The following is a 19,468-nucleotide window of genomic DNA, read 5'->3' as shown; positions in this document are numbered from 1 at the left end:
CTCCAAAACTGCCATAAAAAACAGACTACGCTTTGCAACTGCAAACAAATAGAGAACTGGCCATAATGACCATTGTTATGTTTGGAGGAAAAAGGGGAAGGCTTGAAAGCAAAAGAACACCATCCCAACCATGAAGCATGAGGGTGGCAGCATCATGTTGTGGGGGTGCTTTGCTGCAGGAGGGACTGGTGCACTTCACAAAATAGATGGCATCATGAAGCAGGAAAATGATGTGAATATATTGAAGCAACATCAAGACATCAGTTAAAGTTAAAGCTTGGTCACAAATGGGTCTTCCAAATAGACAATGACCCCAAGCATACTTCCAAAGTTGTGGCAAAATGGCTTAAGGACAACAAAGTCAAGGTATTGGAGTGGCCATCACAAAGCCCTGACCTCAATCCTATAGAACATTTGTGGGCAGAACTGAAAAAGCGTGTGCGAGCAAGGAGGACTACGAATCTGACTCAGTTACACCAGCTCTGTCAGGAGGAATGGGCCAAAATTCACCCAACTTATTGTGGGAAACTTGTGGAAGGCTACCTCAAACGTTTGACCCAAATGAAACAATTTAAAGGCAATGCTACTGTTATGGGATTTTTATGAATAATGACTAAATTAGGTATACATTTAACGTATACACTGTATGAATGTACGAATATTATTATAATCATAATATTGAATATAAGGTGTGTCGTTTTAGTCAAGAATTAGAACAAGGACTTTCTGTTCCTTGTTGGAAACGAAGGGAGCTATCGTCAGACCGGCTGGAATACTGTGTTCCTTACAGGACATTCTGTCCCTACCCAAGGAGAGGAGAGACCTTGGGCTTGTAGTAGATTGTCTGCCACCTGTTAAACAATGTGAGAAGGCTTGTGAACTATATTGCCATTGTATCTGAGAGGAGGGACATTTAGGACAAAATGTGAGGTATATAAGCCAATGTACATGGTATTATGACCAGAGCTCTCGGGAATAAACGCTATTGATTCATTTTGAGACTGATCTTTGTCTATTTTATGCAAATAAGAACCTTACAAATTCTTAGAAACGGACAAAGTGTTTTACTTTGTTATAATTGAATTGGTTAATGAACATATAGGAATTAAATTCCTCTAACAGCTACCAAATACTAATTGAGTGTACGTAAACTTCTGACCCACTGGAAATGTGGTGAAAGAAATGAAAGCTGAAATTAATAATTCTCTACTATTATTCTGACATTTTACATTCTTAAAATAAAGTGGTGATCCTAACTAGGATTAAATGTCAGGAATTGTGAAAAACTGAGTTTAAACGTATTTAGCTAAGGTGTATGTAAACTTCAGACTTCAACTGTAAGTACTTTACATCACTGCTTGTACGACTGACTGTATGATCTGTGAACAGCACATGATAAAGACATCATCTTAGTGACATTATACTCCCTATAGTATGCTCTATGGAGCATGTCTAGATTCTGAAATACAACTTTTCTTGTTAATTTATTCTTCGTTAAAAATATTTATATGAATAGCACAAAAGTACCCTTTTTGATTTAGCTCATTTTTTAAAACATATTGTTTGGAACAAAATACTCTTCAAACACGTCTAAATTACAGTGGCTTCTCTGATACTTTTGAAGATATTACCCATTTTATACATATAAATGTACATTATAGGTCATTAACTGATTACATTCAGTAAATCACATGCAGAGAGTGTTCACTTCAAATCCCTTTTGCCATTCACTGTGTTGGTGATGCTCATAAAATGTATCATAACTTCAAAGGTAGCTGTGCACCCACTCTGGGATTTTGATGTATATTACTAGTAGAGTATATTAAAAAAAAAAAAAAACATCATGGAGGTGGAGATTGACTTCAGGAAGCGTCCCTCACTATCTCTCCTTGAAATCAATGGCTCAGCTGTAAGCACGGCAGAGATATTCAAATTCCTGGGGACCACAATCTCCCACAACCTCGTGGGAGGACAACTTCACAGTGATCACCAATAAGACACACCAGCAGATGTACTTCTTATGTCAGCTGAAGAAATTCAAACTCATGGATAATACTGATTCAGTTCTACACAGCCATCATAAAGTCCATACTCAACCTCCTTGATCATTGTCTGGTGTGGGAATGCGTCTGCCTGGTCCAAAGATCATTATTTTCAAATACAGTGAGGTCTGAAATCACCATACCTTGTGAGGATATCGGCACTGAACATTTTTTGTTGTTTTGTTTTATGAGTTGAAGAACTTATTGGGAGGAATCTGAGACCATTCCTCCATACAGAATCTTCCAGATCCTTGATATCCTTCGTCTGCGCATATGGTCCTCCCTATACAATTAAATCCACATGTTTTCAATGGGTTTCAAGTCCGGAGACTGATGGCCATTGCAAAATGTTGATTTTGTGGCCAATGATCCATTTCTTTGTGGATTTTGATGTGTGCTTGGGGTTATTGGCTTGTTGGAAGATCCACTTCCACTTGCATGTTTTGGCTGAAATTTCCTGGTACTGGGTAAAGTTCACTATGCTGTTGACCTTAACAAGGGCCCCAGGTTCAGTGGAGGAAAAATAGCCTCACAACATCAAAGATCCACCAGCATATTTTACAGTAGTTATGGGGTTCTTTTCTGCTTATGCATTCTCATTTTGATGCCAAACCCACCACTGGTGCATGTGGCCAAAGAGCTCTATCTTCATGTCAGTATATCATAAATGCAATATAGTATTTCAATGATTTATATCATAGTCATTTTTGCTCATCTTTATCAAGTATAGTATTTGAATTCTGTATTTTATGCAGTCATTTTTGCTAATCTTTATCAAGGGTGTAAATTCATTTCGGGCCCCGCTGTACATAAATCCCCCCCCTCTCAGATCATCCTGTAAAATAGTTTTTTCTTTATACGTCTCTACATACATCATTTTTAACGTTGCTAAGTTTTTATTGTGAAACTTGTAGTTCTTAGCTCACGGTGTACATAGTGTGCATACACTACGATTTGCGTACCGCATGTGGATCTCTTCTACATATGTTGTCTGTGTATACTGTTTATCGTCTGTCTGTATATTCTTATTGTGGCAGCACCATTTCACTAAGTCACATTCCTGTCCATACAAATGTATTTGGCGAATAAAGGTGTGATTTAAAGTATGCTTTTGAGATGTTAATAAATTAATATGAAAATGTGTATTTCAAAATCTAGACAGACTCCATATTTCAGAGCACACTAAAAGGAGTATCATGACATCAAGATGTTGTCTGTATCATGTATGGTTCACGGATCATAATGTCTTTCAGGAGACATATAGGCCTAAGGGCCTAAAATGGTCCATTTGATCATGATAAAAAAAAGAGGTAAATGTGATAGAAATGTAAATCAGACGTCCTTTCTTCCAATTAAGTTTATATGTGACAAGGATTAGAATTACCAGAACAATCTGAAATACTTTAATTATTTTCTGGCATCCCTGGTGTAATCATTGGGTTTAACCCTCAATCTATGCCCTGAATGGTGAGTGCCAAGCAGTGAGACATCGGGTCTCATTTCTTGAGTCTTTGGTATGACTCGAACACAAAACCTTCCAATCTCAGGGCAGGCACTGTAAACCACAAGGGAACTGGGTTGTTTGGACAATGCTATACAGACCTGATTGCTATGTCTATCACAGTAGTGTGATGTTGGGATACTTGTGATTATTCTGTATTTGTCTTTTTTTTAAGTAGTTGAGATACTGATCTAAAGGATGACCAAATACAGGTCATTGTTTTCAATATTCAATGTTGCACATTTTCAACACTCACCGGCTGATTGACAGGGCTAAAATTGGTATCCAAGGTGATAACCCTAAATTTCACTGTAAGAAGGCAATGACAAAATGAAGACAAGCACTCAATGAGAATTTCAGAAGACAAACTATTTATAGGTACTCGATAACATTTTCAACCGTTGGTACTAAGGCCCCAATTCAATCAATTGCAGATAAAGGAAAACTGCACTGAGTTCGCTGAAAATATTTACACTGTCAATATCCAGTGATAATGTCCAGGAGAGGAACATCTTATAACATATGGTATGACAGTTCAAACTCCGTTCCAGTGTACATATTCTGAGTGAACCCACAGCGGATTTGTTCTTTATCTGCACCTGATGGTGCTGTTTCAAGTGTCTCTGGGATGACAGAGCAAACCATCATAGAAATATGCTCCCACCTAATTGTCCTGTTTCTTAGCAAGGAGACTAATTGTGTAGGTCCCTGGCTCTGTGTAAAATTACCTGTTTCTCCTGGGTTGTAGATTGGTTTATCCGTTTGGATGAATGTCATCGGACTGTAGGGTTTGATCATGACCTTTCTCTCCTCTGTCGATAGAAACATTTCACCTCGAACCTCCACCTTAAAGTTTTGCACTTTGGAACTCTCCACCTGAGGGGCCTGTCAGGGAGTCAGAGGACAACACACTGATGAACTAATGTACCAATAACATATAATACTATACTGTGGTCCTGTGTGGTTGTTGGTAAGAGCATGCTGCTGGCAATGGCAAGGTTGGGGGTTCAATTCCTGTGGGGATCACATATGCTATTGTGAGTTGCTTTGGATACATTACAGTCTTATTCTAAAATGGATTAAGTAGTTTTTTCCCTCATCAGTCTACACACATTACCCCATAAAGACAAAGCAAAAATAGGTTTTTAGAAATTCATGCAAATGTATTAAACATAAAAAACAGAAATACTTTGTTGAAGCACTTTTGACAGCGATTACAACCTCGAGTCTTCTTGGGTATGATGTTACAAGATTAGCACACCTGTACTTGGGGAGTTTCTCCCATTCTTCTATGCAGATCCTCTCAAGCTCTGTCAGGTTGGATGGGGAGCATCCAGGTCATTGTGTGGGTCATTGTCCTGTTGGAAGGTGATCCTTCGCCACAGGCTGATTGGTGAAGTGCTGCAGAGATGGTTGTCCTTCTGGGAGGTTCTCCCACCTCCACAGAGGAACTCTGGAGCTCTGTCAGAGTGTCAATTGGGTTCTTGGTCACCTCCCTGACCAAGGCCCTTTTCCCTCAATTGCTCAGCTCTAGGAATAGTATTGGGGGTTCCAAACTTCCATTTAAGAGTGATGGAGGCCACTGTGTTCTTGGGGATCATCAATGCTGCAGAAATGTTTTGGTACCCTTCCCCAGATCTGTGCCTCGACACAATCCTGTCTCGAAGCTATCTCTGAGACAATTCCTTCAACCTCATGGCTTGGTTTTAGCTCTAACATGCACTGTCAACTGTGGGACCTTACATAGACCAGTGTGTGCCTTTCCAAATCATGTCCAATCAATAGAATTTACCACAGGTGGACTCCAATCAAGTTGTAAAAACATCTCAAGGATGATCAATGGAAACAGGATGCACCTGAGCTCAATTTGGAGTCTGATCGCAAAGGGTCTGAATACTTATGGAAATAATGGATTTCTAAAAACCTGTTTTCATTTTGTCATTATGGGTTATTGTGTGTAGATTGATTAATGTTTTAATTGAATCCTCTTGAGAATAAGGCTGTAACATAACAAAATGTGGAAAAATTCAAGGGGTCTAAATACTTTCAGAATGCACTATATATATATTGTGCAGTATTTAAAAGCATGCTTGCATCTGACCAAAACCAGGTAAAAATGTCAAGGCCAACACCTTGATATTTACAATCAAATATTATTCCATTGCACAAAATGAAGAGATGCATCACAAAGCTAAGAAGTACTGTATACTCTTATTGGAATGGTTCTGGATGTCGACCAGTGCTGGCTGACCTGAAACTGGAAGCAGCGGTGAAACTCTTGGTCAGAACTCTCTTGGAGAAGAATTTTGCTCTGCTCATCACCAATCAGAGATATGGTCATGACCAGGGTCTCTTTGGGCTGCAGAAGACTGGCACAAAGCTTGGTCTCTGAGCCTGCCTGGATCACTGCAGGAATGGCTACCATGTAAACCCTACAGAGACCATACACACACCAACAAACAAACAGGAATATCAGTACAAAATGAGAGGGTACCTACAGTTGAAGTCAGAAGTTTACATGCACTTAGGTTGGAGTCATTAAAACTCATTTTTCAACCACTCCACAAAATTATTGTTAACAAACTATAGTTTTGGCAAGTCGGTTAGGATATCTACTTTATGCTGTTGGAAGGTGATCCTTCGCCACAGGCTGATTGGTGGAATGCAAGTAATTTTTCCAACAATTGTTTACAGACAGATTATGTCACTGATAATTCACTGCATCACAATTCCAGTGGGTCAGAAATGTACATACACTAAGTTGACTGTGCCTTTAAACAGCTTGGGAAAATCCAGAAAATTATGTCATGGCTTTAGAAGCTTCTGATAGGCTAGTTGACATCATTTGAGTAATTGGAGGTCTACCTTCCCAACCGTGAAGCACAGGGGTGGCAGCAGCATGTTGTGGCGGTGCTTTGCTGCAGGAGTGACTGGTGCATTTCACAAAAGGAAAATGATGTGGATATATTGAAGCAACATCTCAAGACATCAGTCAGGAAGTTCAAGCTTGGTCACAAATGGCTCTTCCAAATGGACAATGACCCCAAGTATACTTACAAAGTTGTGGCAAAATGGCTTAAGGACAACAAAGTCAAGTTATTGGAGTGGAAAAAACATGTGCCAGCAAGGAGGCATACAAAGCTGACTCAGTTACACCAGCTCTGTCAGGAGGAATGGGCCAAAATTCACCCAACTTATTGTGGAAGCTTGTGGAAGGCTACCCAAAACGTTTGACCCAAGTTAAACCATTTGAAGGCAATGCTACCAAATACTAATTGAGTGTATGTAACCTTCTGACCCACTGGAAATGTGATGAAAAAAATGAAAGCTGAAATTAATCATTCTCTCTACTATTACTCTGACATTTCAGATTCTTAAAATAAAATGGTGATCCTAACTGACCTAAGACAAGGGATTTTTACTAGGGTTAAATGTCTGGAATTGTGAAACACTGAGTTTAAATGTATTTGCCTGGGGGGTATGTAAACTTCTGACTTCAACTGTAGGTGAAGTCTTCAGAAAAAAATATCTGCAGATAGGGTAGATGAAAAATAGCTCTTGATCTGCTCTATGAGAGAGAACATTTTACACCGGGGGGAGATGCTATGTTTATTATTCAATTCTAACTCTGATGACTGTGCAGGTTTACTTACGGTCTAGGAGCTTCTTGACAGACACAAAGCCAGTGAAAGCAGGCAAATAGTATCCATCTCCAAACCTGAGGCAAAACCATGATTAAGGAGGAAAAAACCAGCAAGTCAGACTTTGTCTCAGTATTCCTACTGGCAAGACCTCCCTTCTCCCCTGTGCAGATGAACGGGTGTAGCCAGGTTAAATGATTGAGGTAAAAGCCTTGTGAATGATTGACCAATTTGTGTCAATAGCAGCGCTTTGCAATGTTGTGATTGGCAGATTCTCTGACTTCGGGACTACACCATAAATATACATGTACATACAATACAGTGTATGACACTGACTTGCACTATAGCCTGATCACATTTCAATCAATGTTCTGTAGTGCCTGGTTTGTACTGTAACTTTGGACAAAATGTATATTGTGTTACAACACCACACTTAAACCCACTTGTTTCAAATGAGCATGCATTTTATGGCTACACCCCAATTTTATAGTCTCTTATCCCACTTTATAAGTGGCCTTGAATCTATGCGCATTCTGAAAATTGACAGACAGACAACAAGGGAATTAGTAGTTAATGCTTCCTGTCATTTGACCTACACATCAAAATTCCTGCAAATGGACCTAGCCTCCGGGGTGAAGTTTCCCTAAGGTAGCCTAAGGACAGACCCAGAGATAACTAAAGCCATACTTCGAGGCCCTTTACCTACTTCCCCAGAGTCAGATTCATTTGTGGATACCATTTGTGTCTCTGAGTGCAGTATGTCTCTGAGTGCAGTTTAAAGGGAGTTTCTAACTAGCGTTAACATAATGACTGGAAGTCTATGGTATCTGCTAGCATGCCAGCAGATACCCATAGACTTCCAGTCATTGTGCTAACGCTTGTTACCATTGGCCCGTTGAACTACCTCTAACTTCCTTCAAACTGGACACAGAGACATACAAATGGTATCCACATGTTGAGCCGACTCTAGGGAAGTAGATAAAGGGGCTCATAAAGGGGCTCATTGCCAACATTGCCAACAATGCAGAAATGTGGAAACAAATGCGCTTGAATGAAATGAGACGGTCCTTGTCCACTAGCGCGTCATCAGGCAAATGACGTTTACAGAGGAAGAATCCCAAAATATATGCACAAAGTGGTCAAAATAAATGGTGATGGTTGTGGCAGACATTTTATAGATAAAACAATAAGTGTCATATAGTTTTTAAATGTGCGCATGCTTTTCTACTCCGACAAAACAACAGCTGATTCAAAGAGGGTATGACACATACTGTATAAAAACTCCTCTGTGAAGCACTCTGGTAGGATACATAGACTATTCTCATCGAAAGGTGGCTATCGAGGAGGGGAGTACACTCTTTCGTTCGCCTACTAACGAATTGACACTACCCACTTGACCACTTATTGGTTTCCGTGTCATGGAGGTAAGAGGACGGAGGAGTCGAGGAGAGGAAGATATTTTGCCCAAATGAGAACCATGCATTTTTTATTTAGAAGTTAACCTGTGGTCGCTGACCTGTGGTTAATTCTGCATTCATAACCGAGTGGGAAGGTGGGTTTTACCAACATGTAATTACTAGTGGGAAGCTCGTCATTCATCCCTGAACTCCGATTTATCCCACATGCTGACCTCTGACGTCACCTACTAAAGAAATTATCTCGATAACAGACTTTTTGACAGTTGAATGTAACACATAATTTATAAAAAAATCTATTTACTAAAGCGGCAATCAATAGATTTACCCCTGTTTTGGTAAAAAAGTTGAGGGAATGGGTTGGAGAAATGTAACCACTCAAATGCATAGACAAAGCTATGGATGCAAGGACTGACCATCCATGATATCAACATTACAGTTTTAACCATGTTTAGATGCTATATGGTGTTTGTTTACATTTACATTTTTTTTACAAACTTGAGTGAAACAAGATTATATTTTGGGTTCTGATGGGACACGACAGTTGAACTAAGCTCAATTATAAACTACAGTGCCTTGCGAAAGTATTCGCCCCCCTTGAACTTTGCGACCTTTTGCCCCATTTCAGGCTTCAAACATAAAGATATAAAACTGTATTTTTTTGTGAAGAATCAACAACAAGTGGGACACAATCATGAAGTGGAACGACATTTATTGGATATTTCAAACTTTTTTAACAAATCAAAAACTGAAAAATTGGGCGTGCAAAATTATTCAGCCCCTTTACTTTCAGTGCAGCAAACTCTCTCAAGAAGTTCAGTGAGGATCTCTGAATGATCTAATGTTGACCTAAATGACTAATGATGATAAATACAATCCACCTGTGTGTAATCAAGTCTCCGAATAAATGCACCTGCACTGTGATAGTCTCAGAGGTCCGTTAAAAGCGCAGAGAGCATCATGAAGAACAAGGAACACACCAGGCAGGTCCGAGATACTGTTGTGAAGAAGTTTAAAGCCGGATTTGGATACAAAAAGATTTCCCAAGCTTTAAACATCCCAAGGAGCACTGTGCAAGCGATAATATTGAAATGGAAGGAGTATCAGACCACTGCAAATCTACCAAGACCTGGCCGTCCCTCTAAACTTTCAGCTCATACAAGGAGAAGACTGATCAGAGATGCAGCCAAGAGGCCCATGATCACTCTGAATGAACTGCAGAGATCTACAGCTGAGGTGGGAGACTCTGTCCATAGGACAACAATCAGTCATATATTGCACAAATCTGGACTTTATGGAAGAGTGGCAAGAAGAAAGCCATTTCTTAAAGATATCCATAAAAAGTGTTGTTTAAAGTTTGCCACAAGCCACCTGGGAGACACACCAAACATGTGGAAGAAGGTGCTCTGGTCAGATGAAACCAAAATTGAACTTTTTGGCAACAATGCAAAACGTTATGTTTGGCGTAAAAGCAACACAGCTCATCACCCTGAACACACCATCCCCACTGTCAAACATGGTGGTGGCAGCATCATGGTTTGGGCCTGCTTTTCTTCAGCAGGGACAGGGAAGATGGTTAAAATTGATGGGAAGATGGATGGAGCCAAATACAGGACCATTCTGGAAGAAAACCTGATGTAGTCTGCAAAAGACCTGAGACTGGGACGGAGATTTGTCTTCCAACAAGACAATGATCCAAAACATAAAGCAAAATCTACAATGGAATGGTTCAAAAATAAACATATCCAAGTGTTAGAATGGCCAAGTCAAAGTCCAGACCTGAATCCAATCGAGAATCTGTGGAAAGAACTGAAAACTGCTGTTCACAAACGCTCTCCATCCAACCTCACTGAGCTCGAGCTGTTTTGCAAGGAGGAATGGGAAAAAATGTCAGTCTCTCGATGTGCAAAACTGATAGAGACATACCCCAAGCGACTTACAGCTGTAATCGCAGCAAAAGGTGGCGCTACAAAGTATTAACTTAAGGGGGCTGAATAATTTTGCACGCCCAATTTTTCAGTTTTTGATTTGTTAAATGTATGTAGACATGCTGAAAATGTGCACAGATTACCCCAGGCAACATGTTAAGACAATACGCATGTAAGAAACAAACATAACATTGTTATGCCTAACATTTCTACTCGGGTGTGATCTTTTAGAGGCTGTAGCAAATGCAATCCAGGTTATTCAATGTTTTATCAACAAGAGGATTCGTCTAGCATTAGCCAACGTAAACAAACATAGTGAACAGGCTATTTGGTTTATCTGTTTAGCAAATTATTCCGAAATAGTCTAATTATGTCTGTGTTCGTCAATGTCTTGTAGGCTCCTAGGCTATACATTTTGGATTCAGCTTTATTCACCTTCTATTCATGTACAGTTGAAGTCAAAAGTGTACATACACTTAGGTTGGAGTCATTAAAACTCGTTTTTCAAACACTCCACAAACTTCTTGTTAACAAACTATAGTTTTGGCAAGTCGGTTAGGTCATCTACTCCATGCATGATACAAGTAATTTTTCCAACAAATGTTTACAGATTATTTCACTTATAATTCACTGTATCACAATTCCAGTGGGTCGGACGTTTACATACACTAAGTTGACTGTGCCTTTAAACAGCTTGGAAAATTCCAGAAAATTATGTAATGGCTTTAAAAGCTTCTGACAGGCTAATTTACATAATTTGAGTCAATTGGAGGTGTACCTGTGGATGTATTTCAAGGCTGACCTTCAAACTCAATGCCTCTTTGCTTGAAAATCTAAAGAAATCAGCCAAGACCTCAGAAAACCAATTGTAGACCTCCACAGTATGGTTCATCCTTGGGAGCAATTTCAAAACACCTGAAGGTACCAAGTTCATCTGTACAATCAATAGCACGCAAGTATAAACACCATGGGAACACGTAGCCGTCATACTGCTCAGGAAGGAGACGCTTTCTGACTCCTAGAGATGAACGTACTTTGGTGCGAAAAGTGCAAATCAATCCCAGAACAACAGCAAAGGACCTTGTGAAGATGCTGGAGGAAACAGGTACAAAAGTATCTATATCCACAGTAAAACAAGTCCTATATTGACATAACCTGAAAAGCCACTCAGCAAGGAAGAAGCCACTGCTCCAAAACCGCCATAAAAAAGCCAGACAACGGTTTGCAACTGCACATGGGGACAAAGATTGTACTTTTTGGAAAAATGTCCTCTGGTCTGATGAAACAAAAATAGAACCGTTTGGCCATAATGATCATTATTATGTTTGGAGGAAAAAGGCGGAGGCTTGCAAGCCGAAGAACACCATCCCAACCGTGAAGCACGGGGTTGGCAGCATCATGTTGTGGGGGCGCTTTGCTGCAGGAGGGACTGGTGCACTAAACAAAATATATGGCATCATGAGGGGGGACAATTATGTGGATATATTGATCTCAAGACATCAGTCAGGATGTTAAAGCTTGGTGGCAAATGGGTCTTCCCCAAGCATACTTACAAAGTTGTGGTAAAATGGCTTAAGGACAACAAAGTCAAGGTATTGGAGTGGCCATCACAAAGCCCTGACCTCAATCCTTTAGAAAATGTATGGGTAGATCTGAAAAGCATGTGCGAGCAAGGAGGCCTACAAACCTGACTCAGTTACACCAGCTCTGTCAGGAGGAATGGGCCAAAATTCACCCAAATTATTGTGGGAAGCTTGTGGAAGGCTACCCGAAACGTTTGACCCAAGTTAAACCATTTAAAGGCAATGCTACCAAATACTAATTGAGTGTATGTAACCTTCTGACCCACTGGAAATGTGATGAAAAAAATAGAAGTTGAAATGAGTCATTCTCTCTACTATTATTCTGACATTTCACATTCTTAAAATGAAATGGTGATCCTAACTGACCTAAGACAGGGACTTTTTACTAGGATTAAATGTCAGGAATTGTGAAAAACTGAGTTTAAATGTATTTGGCTAAGGTGTATGTAAACTTCCGACTTCAACTGTACCATCATTTTGCACCTGATTCTGCTTGACTCTGATTACCACTAGGTACTCCAATATGTGATGCTTCCGTAGTCTGAGTTACTGCTTGGTTAATGGAAAACGCCTCCATCAATCTTTCATTTGTAAAAGATTTTTGAACTAACCTGGTCTTTGTGATACTTTCTTCATTCTAGATTCATAAAAAGTGTTTCTTATAAATGTTCATGTCCAGTTGCAGGTGGTTCTACAAAAAACAGAGAAAATTAATTGAGAACGAACTCAACTCCTACTATGGAAGCATTGAATTTCAGGGTTAGTAGCAGTAAATGGCCTGAGTCCTGCTCCCAACCTATCCTAATCAAAAGTTGTATCGCAGAAAAAGATGCTATAGCATCTAAGACTATGACTTTCATTAATTCTCTGTCATATTTTCTTCAGGCAACATGAAAATATAGTGGCCCCCTCCACCCCACCTCTCTGTACATTGACATGTTTATTCCAAATTCATGCCATGGTGTGCACATCAATTGTTAAAATAGCCTACAATGTGAACATTTTCTACTTGTGCCTAGCAGCTATTTCACATTCTGCACTCTCCACAATGTTGAATATCATAGGTTGAATGCTTGTTGTGAGAGTAGTAGAGCCATCGAAACCCTGCCAGGGTCCCATGTGGCGCCAGTCCCTGTGGTGGATACTGCCTGGCTGGGGGGCTCCCTTAGCTGGCAGGTAGCCTAGTGGTTAGAGCGTTGGCCAGTTACCTAAAGGTTGCTGGATTGAGTCCCCAAGCTGTCCCTGAGCAAGGCAGTTAGCACACTGTTCCCCGGGTGCTGAAGATGTGGATGTCAATTATGGCAGCCCCCCGCACCTCTGATTGAGAGGGGTTGGGTTAAATGTGAAAGATGCATTCAGTTGTACAACTGACCAGGTGTTCCCCTTTCTGGCTTCTCTGTCTATCTTTGGGGACTGTCACAAGTGGGTCCCTGATGCATTTCCCTGGCCTGCTCACCAGAGACAATATGTTCAGAGAAACACTGCTTTTGATTAAATGTATTTTTCTACATTTTTACCAAGGCAAATAAAAGGTCCATTCGACAAGGCAAAAATACTTGGATATAGCCTATAGGCTGCAAGAGGGCAGGAACATTTTTACTTTGGAGAGAAAAGGCCTATGGGAATAAGAACTCTTATTTGGTTTTGAAATAAAATGTTGTAGGTTTCAATAATGGTTTTATTCAGTGCTAATAATAGCAAATGGTTGTGGAACTTTTATGGGACCACGGCACACACAGCTGTCCGATCCCTTTATGCATGGTCTCCAGAAACCTTTATTCAGCACACTGAACCGCAGGAAACTGACGAGCATCCCACTCTGCTCTTACGGGAAATCACAGATAAAAACAGCTGATCGAGTGTCGGATTGATTACTCGTCAGGTCTCTTCGTTGAAGAGACTCGTGCAATGGAAAAGTCAATCAGAATTGATGAGGACGATTCTGTAACGTAAGTGTGTGTGGGACCTTATCGAGCTGCAGATAGGCCTACCGGGAATCGCTGTTAAGTCTCAGGGCCCAGGGATGTGTTTCTACAAACTACCATGTGGAATTGTTTTAAGATGGCCATACCAAGGATCTTTTAGCTATTTGATTTAGGAATTTTAGGGCCACTGTAGATACCAAAACATATGTAAGAACAAATATTTGAAGAAATATTGAATCTGTCCTTACTGCTATTAGCCCATAGAAACACATTGAATAGCAGATTCATACATGGAAAAACAGTCAAAACGTGTTTGAGAGATTTCTGAGAGATTACCTGTATGTAGTGCCTTTCAAAAGTAATCACCCCCCTGTAATGTAAATGTTTTTTGGGGGGATGGGATTTCAAATAATGGACATACACAAAATAGTCAAAACTAGTGAAGTGAAATGAAAAAATAACTTGTTTAAAAAAAGAAACATTTTAATTGAAATCAGAAAAGTGCTGTGTGCGTATGTATTCCGCGGAAACTATAGGAGAAGGGTTGAAGTGGAAATCTGTGATTGATGCATCTATTTTGGACATTTTTAATTAATGATAGCCTATTCATGATAATTCTTGAAGAAGTTAATTTATAAATGCCTCATCAGAAACCAAAATATAAGCTTGTTTTACTCCATTGTTAGTGAACAATGTAATTGTAAGGATTAAAACTATAAGTTCTTTATATTATGGATGGTCAATGCTTGTATCCATTGCTCTATCAATTAATTTGAGTATGGTTAAATTTCTCCAGCCCCTTCCCAGTTGCGGGGTGACCGCTTTCTTAGTTTTTGAACAGCAGATTGCCCCTTTAACGGGTCCAAAATTTGAGGTGCTAATTTATTTTATATATTTTTTAATTTAACCTTTATTTAACTAGGCAAGTCAGTTAAGAAAAAATCTTATTTACAATGACGGCCTACCCCGGCCAAACCCGGGCCAATTGTGCACTGCCCTACGGGACTCAAACCAGGTACAGTGATGCCGCCAAAGCCACCAGTCAGCATGGAGCCGCCAGTCAGCCAGGAGCCGGGGTACTGTCACGTTCTGACCATAGTTCTTGTGTGTTTTCCTTGTTTTAGTGTTGGTCAGGACGTGAGCTGGGTGGGCATTCTATGTTGTGTGTCTAGTTTGTCTGTTTCTGTGTTTGGTCTGATATGGTTCTCAATCAGAGGCAGGTGTTTGTCATTGTCTCTGATTGGGAACCATACTTAGGTAGCTTGTTTTGTGTTAGGGTTTGTGGGTGATTGGTTCCTGTCTATGCACCAGATAGGACTGTTTTCGGTTGTCACATTTGTTGTTTTGGAATTTGAAGTGTTCAGTGGGGATTTATTATTAAAGAAGATGAACACTCACCACCCTGCGCTTTGGTCCTCTCTTTCCCAGGAAGAAATCCGTTACATCGGTGGGAAAATATTTGCTGAAAGTAATGTAAAGGTAATGCACACATTACTTGAGAAAGCAGCTGTAATAATATTACCCAATTTGGAAAAAGTAACTTGTTTCTTTACATTGTTACTATCACGCCCGGACCTTAGAGCGTTTTGTGTCTCTATTTTGGTTTGGTCAGGGTGTGATTTGGGTGGGCATTCTATGTTCATTTTTCTATGTTTTGTATTTCTTTGTTTTGGCTGGGTATGGTTCTCAATCAGGGACAGCTGTCTATCGTTGTCTCTGAATGGGAACCATACTTTGGCAGCCCTTTTTCCCACCTGTCTTGGTGGGTAGTTGTCTTTGTTGGTTGGCACTATAGCCTTGAGCTTCATGGTCGTTTCTGTATGTTTATTGTTTTGTTGGAGACATCTACTAATAAAAGTATGTACCCTCACCACGCTGCGCCTTGGTCCTGTTCGGCCGTGACAGTTACAAACCAAGTGGGTCCAGCTTTAAATTACTTTCAGCTTATGAATGCTCCCTTTAGTATATTATGAAATAGAATTTGTACAATATGTTATGAATTTGCAATACCTATGATACAGTGTTTTACAAATTCCTATTTGTTGTGGCTATCGGTACTGTAGCTAGGTGGCTAACACTAACGTTATCTAGGTGGCTAATGTTAGCTAGGCTAGAGGTTAGGATTTAGGTTAAAGGGTAAGGAGAAGTGTTGGCATACTAAGTAGTTGCCAAGTATCTAAAAAGTAGTAAGTGGTTGCAAAGTTGCTAAAATCCTGAAGTTGTCTGTGACGAGATTCGAACACGCAGCTTTTAAGTTATACTCCCACCCATCCCCCCCGGCCAACCACTCTCCTTTAGTTTTCGCCTTAAATAACCTTCTGTCTTATGTAACCATACCAAACGTAACATATCATACTCATTTGCATGTCCTGGATGTAGTTTTGGTATGTTGCGTCTAGTCTGTGAGACCAGGCTGATCCAAGATAGTTCCTCCGTTCAACAGGGTTTTTTTTTCAATGCAATATTTCAAGTGGGAAATTTCAGGGCTGTCTTCGATGTTCACTTGGTTCTAGCTAGCTATTGTTAGGTCATGAGGAGTTTTGCTGCTTTTTAAAAGTAGTGTTTTTTACATCATACTCACATGTTCATAATTCTCTGTATATGTTTTGATATATTTGTTATTATATTTAGTGAGCTGTGTTGTCAACAACCGGGCTCTATTGTATCTGTTTTGTGGGTGTATATGTTTGTGTTCTCGATTGTTCTGTTACTCTTTCTTTAAATGGATTTGTGTTTTCGACTACATCTTTCCATGCCTTGTCCACTTCATTAGCTCAATACATTATTAGGAGATATTCATGATGGAGATTATAGCCAGGACTCATTATGGGTTTGATCAGTACAGGACACATCCCCTTGTTGATGGAATTTAGAGTGAGTGGATTTCCTGGATCCCATTCCCTGATGAGAAATAAAAGAGAACCACGCCTTTATTACTACAGGGGTCCATGATGATTACAGATGGAAGAATGTGTATGTCTGTATCTGTCTCTCTGATCTGGCCTTAATGGCCATGTACTTTTAAAATCTCCATCTGGCACAGCCAGAAGAGGACTGGCCACCCCTCAGAGCCTGGTTCCTCTCTAGGTTTCTTCCTAGGTTCCTGACTTTCTAGGGAGTTTCTCCTATCCACGGTGCTTTTACATCTGCATTTGTTAGACTGGGTGTCTGTATAAGGACTTTGTGACATCTGCTGGTGTAGAAAGGACTGTATAAATATGTTTGATTGTTTCTGTATCGTGAGGCAGCCTGGACTGAATGCTGAGCAATTCCACTTCATTTTGAGGAAGGATGTTTTTTGCTTTTTACATTTGTATCACAAGTCTTTTTTTTTATCATAATAAAAACGGACATTTTAGCCCCTTTTTAGACCTATTATACTCATTATAGTGTGCTCTAAAATATGAGGCATGTCTAGATTCTGAAATGCAATTTTACAAATGAATTTATTCTACATAAAAAAAATATGTATATGATTATCACAAAAGTACCCTTTTTTTAGCTTATTTTTAGACATATTGTTTGGAATAATATACAGTACTCTTTAAACACGTCAAATTACAGTGGGTGCTCTGCTACTTTTGAAGATATGACCCATTTTATATATAGAAATGTACATTACAGGTCATTAACTGATCACATTCAGCAAACCACCAGCAGAGGGAGTTCCCTTTGAATCCATTTTCCCATTCACTGTGTTGGGGATGTTCATAAAATGTATCAGAACTTCAAAAGTAGCAGAGCACTCACTCTGGAAATGTGATGTGCAGTACTTACAGAGTATAATTACTGCTACTTTTGATGTTTTTATATTGTTTAAAATTGTTTAAAACCATTGTGGATATGGTGATTGACTTCAGGAAGCGTTCCTCGCCATCTCTCTGTCTTGAAATCAATGGCTCAGCTGTAAGCGCGACTGAGATATTCAAATCCTGGGGACCATCATCTCCCACAACCTCAAGTGGAGGACAACATCACAGCGATCACCAATAAGACACACCAGTGGATGTACTTCTTATGTCAGCTGTAGAAATGTAAACTCTCACGGGCAATACTAGTTTGGTTGTACACAACCATCATCTATTACATCCTTATCTCCTAGATCACTGGTCTGGTTAGGGAATGCGTCTGCCTGGTCAAAGGGCAAACTGCAACAGATTGTCTGCTCTGCTGAAAGGGTCATCGGCTACCACCTGTCCTACATCGAGGTCCTGTATGAACCCAGGGCAAGGAAGCATGCATGAAAGATCTTTACCGACCTCTTCCTCCTCTTCCAAAGACTCCAGTGGATTTTGATGTATGCTTGAGATTATTGTCTTGCTGGAAGATACACTTGCGGCCAAATGTCAGCCTCCTGGCCGAGGCAACAACTTCATGATGCCGTTGACCTTAACAAGGTCACCAGGAACATTGGAAGCAAAATAGCCCCACCCCATCACATCAAAGATCCACCACCATATTTTACAGTAGGTATAGAGTTATTTTCTGCTAATGCATTCTCATTTTGACACCAAACCCATCACTTTTGTGCGTGGCCATAGAGCTCTATCTTCATGTCAGTATAGTATAAATACAATATAGTATTTTAATTATTGTTTACAGTCTTTTGGCTCACCTTAATCAAGTATAGTACTGACGTTATTTATTTTATACAGCCATTTTTTCTCATCTTTATCAGGCGTGTTAATAATTTCGGTGCCTACTTTATATATTTCCCCTATCGCACATCACCCTGTACATTTTTTATTTATTTATACATCATTATACATTCAGTACCAGTCAAACATTTGGACACATCTACTCATTCAAGGGTTTTTATTTATTTTTTACTATGTTCTACTTCATAGAATAATAGTGAAGACATCAACACTATGAAATAACACATATGGATAAATGTAGTAACCAAAAAGTGTTAAACAAATCAGAATATATTTCCTAATTTAGATTCTTCAAAGTAACCACCCTTTGCCTTGATTACAAGCTTTGCACACTCTTGGCATTCTCTCAACCAGCTTCACGAGGTAGTCACCTGGAATGCATTTATTTTAACAGGTGTGCCTGGTTAAAAGTTAATTTGTGGAATTTCTTTCCTTTTTAATTAATTTGAGGCAATCAGTTGTGTTGTGACAGGGTATGATTGGCATACAGGTATACAAAAGACCAACCATATTATAGCAAGAAAAGCTCAAATAAGCAAAGAGAAAAAACAGTCCATCATTACTTTAAGACATGGTCAGTCAATCGGAAAATGTCAAGAACTTTGAAAGTTTCTTCAAGTGCAGTCGCAAAAACCATCAAGCACTCATAAGCACTGCCACAGGAAAGGAAGACCCAGAGTTACCTCTGCTGCAGAGGATAGGTTCATTAGAGTTACCAGCCTCAGAAATTGCAGCCCAAATAAATGCTTCACAGAGTTCAAGTAACAGACACATG

The 19,468-nt window shown here is 39.7% G+C and overlaps 1 protein-coding gene across 1 annotated transcript in view; it reads right to left on the bottom strand.

Moving 5' to 3' along the window:
- LOC110503755 (alpha-2-macroglobulin) overlaps positions 1–7,360 on the bottom strand; it is a 38,121-nt gene extending 30,761 nt beyond the window's left edge. Inside the window, 4 exon segments of the mRNA XM_090218332.1 lie at positions 3,800–3,852; positions 4,272–4,428; positions 5,795–5,975; positions 7,197–7,360. Of these exon segments, the coding sequence (XP_090074458.1) occupies positions 3,800–3,852; positions 4,272–4,428; positions 5,795–5,975; positions 7,197–7,276 (471 nt within the window). The 5' untranslated portion in view covers positions 7,277–7,360.
- Positions 7,361–19,468: the final 12,108 nt, after the last annotated feature.

Source organism: Oncorhynchus mykiss, chromosome 24, assembly GCF_057628025.1.
Source record: "Oncorhynchus mykiss isolate SJ-2025 chromosome 24, ASM5762802v1, whole genome shotgun sequence".
NCBI classification, from domain to species: domain Eukaryota; kingdom Metazoa; phylum Chordata; class Actinopteri; order Salmoniformes; family Salmonidae; genus Oncorhynchus; species Oncorhynchus mykiss.
This window is presented reverse-complemented; position numbering and strand designations above follow the sequence as displayed.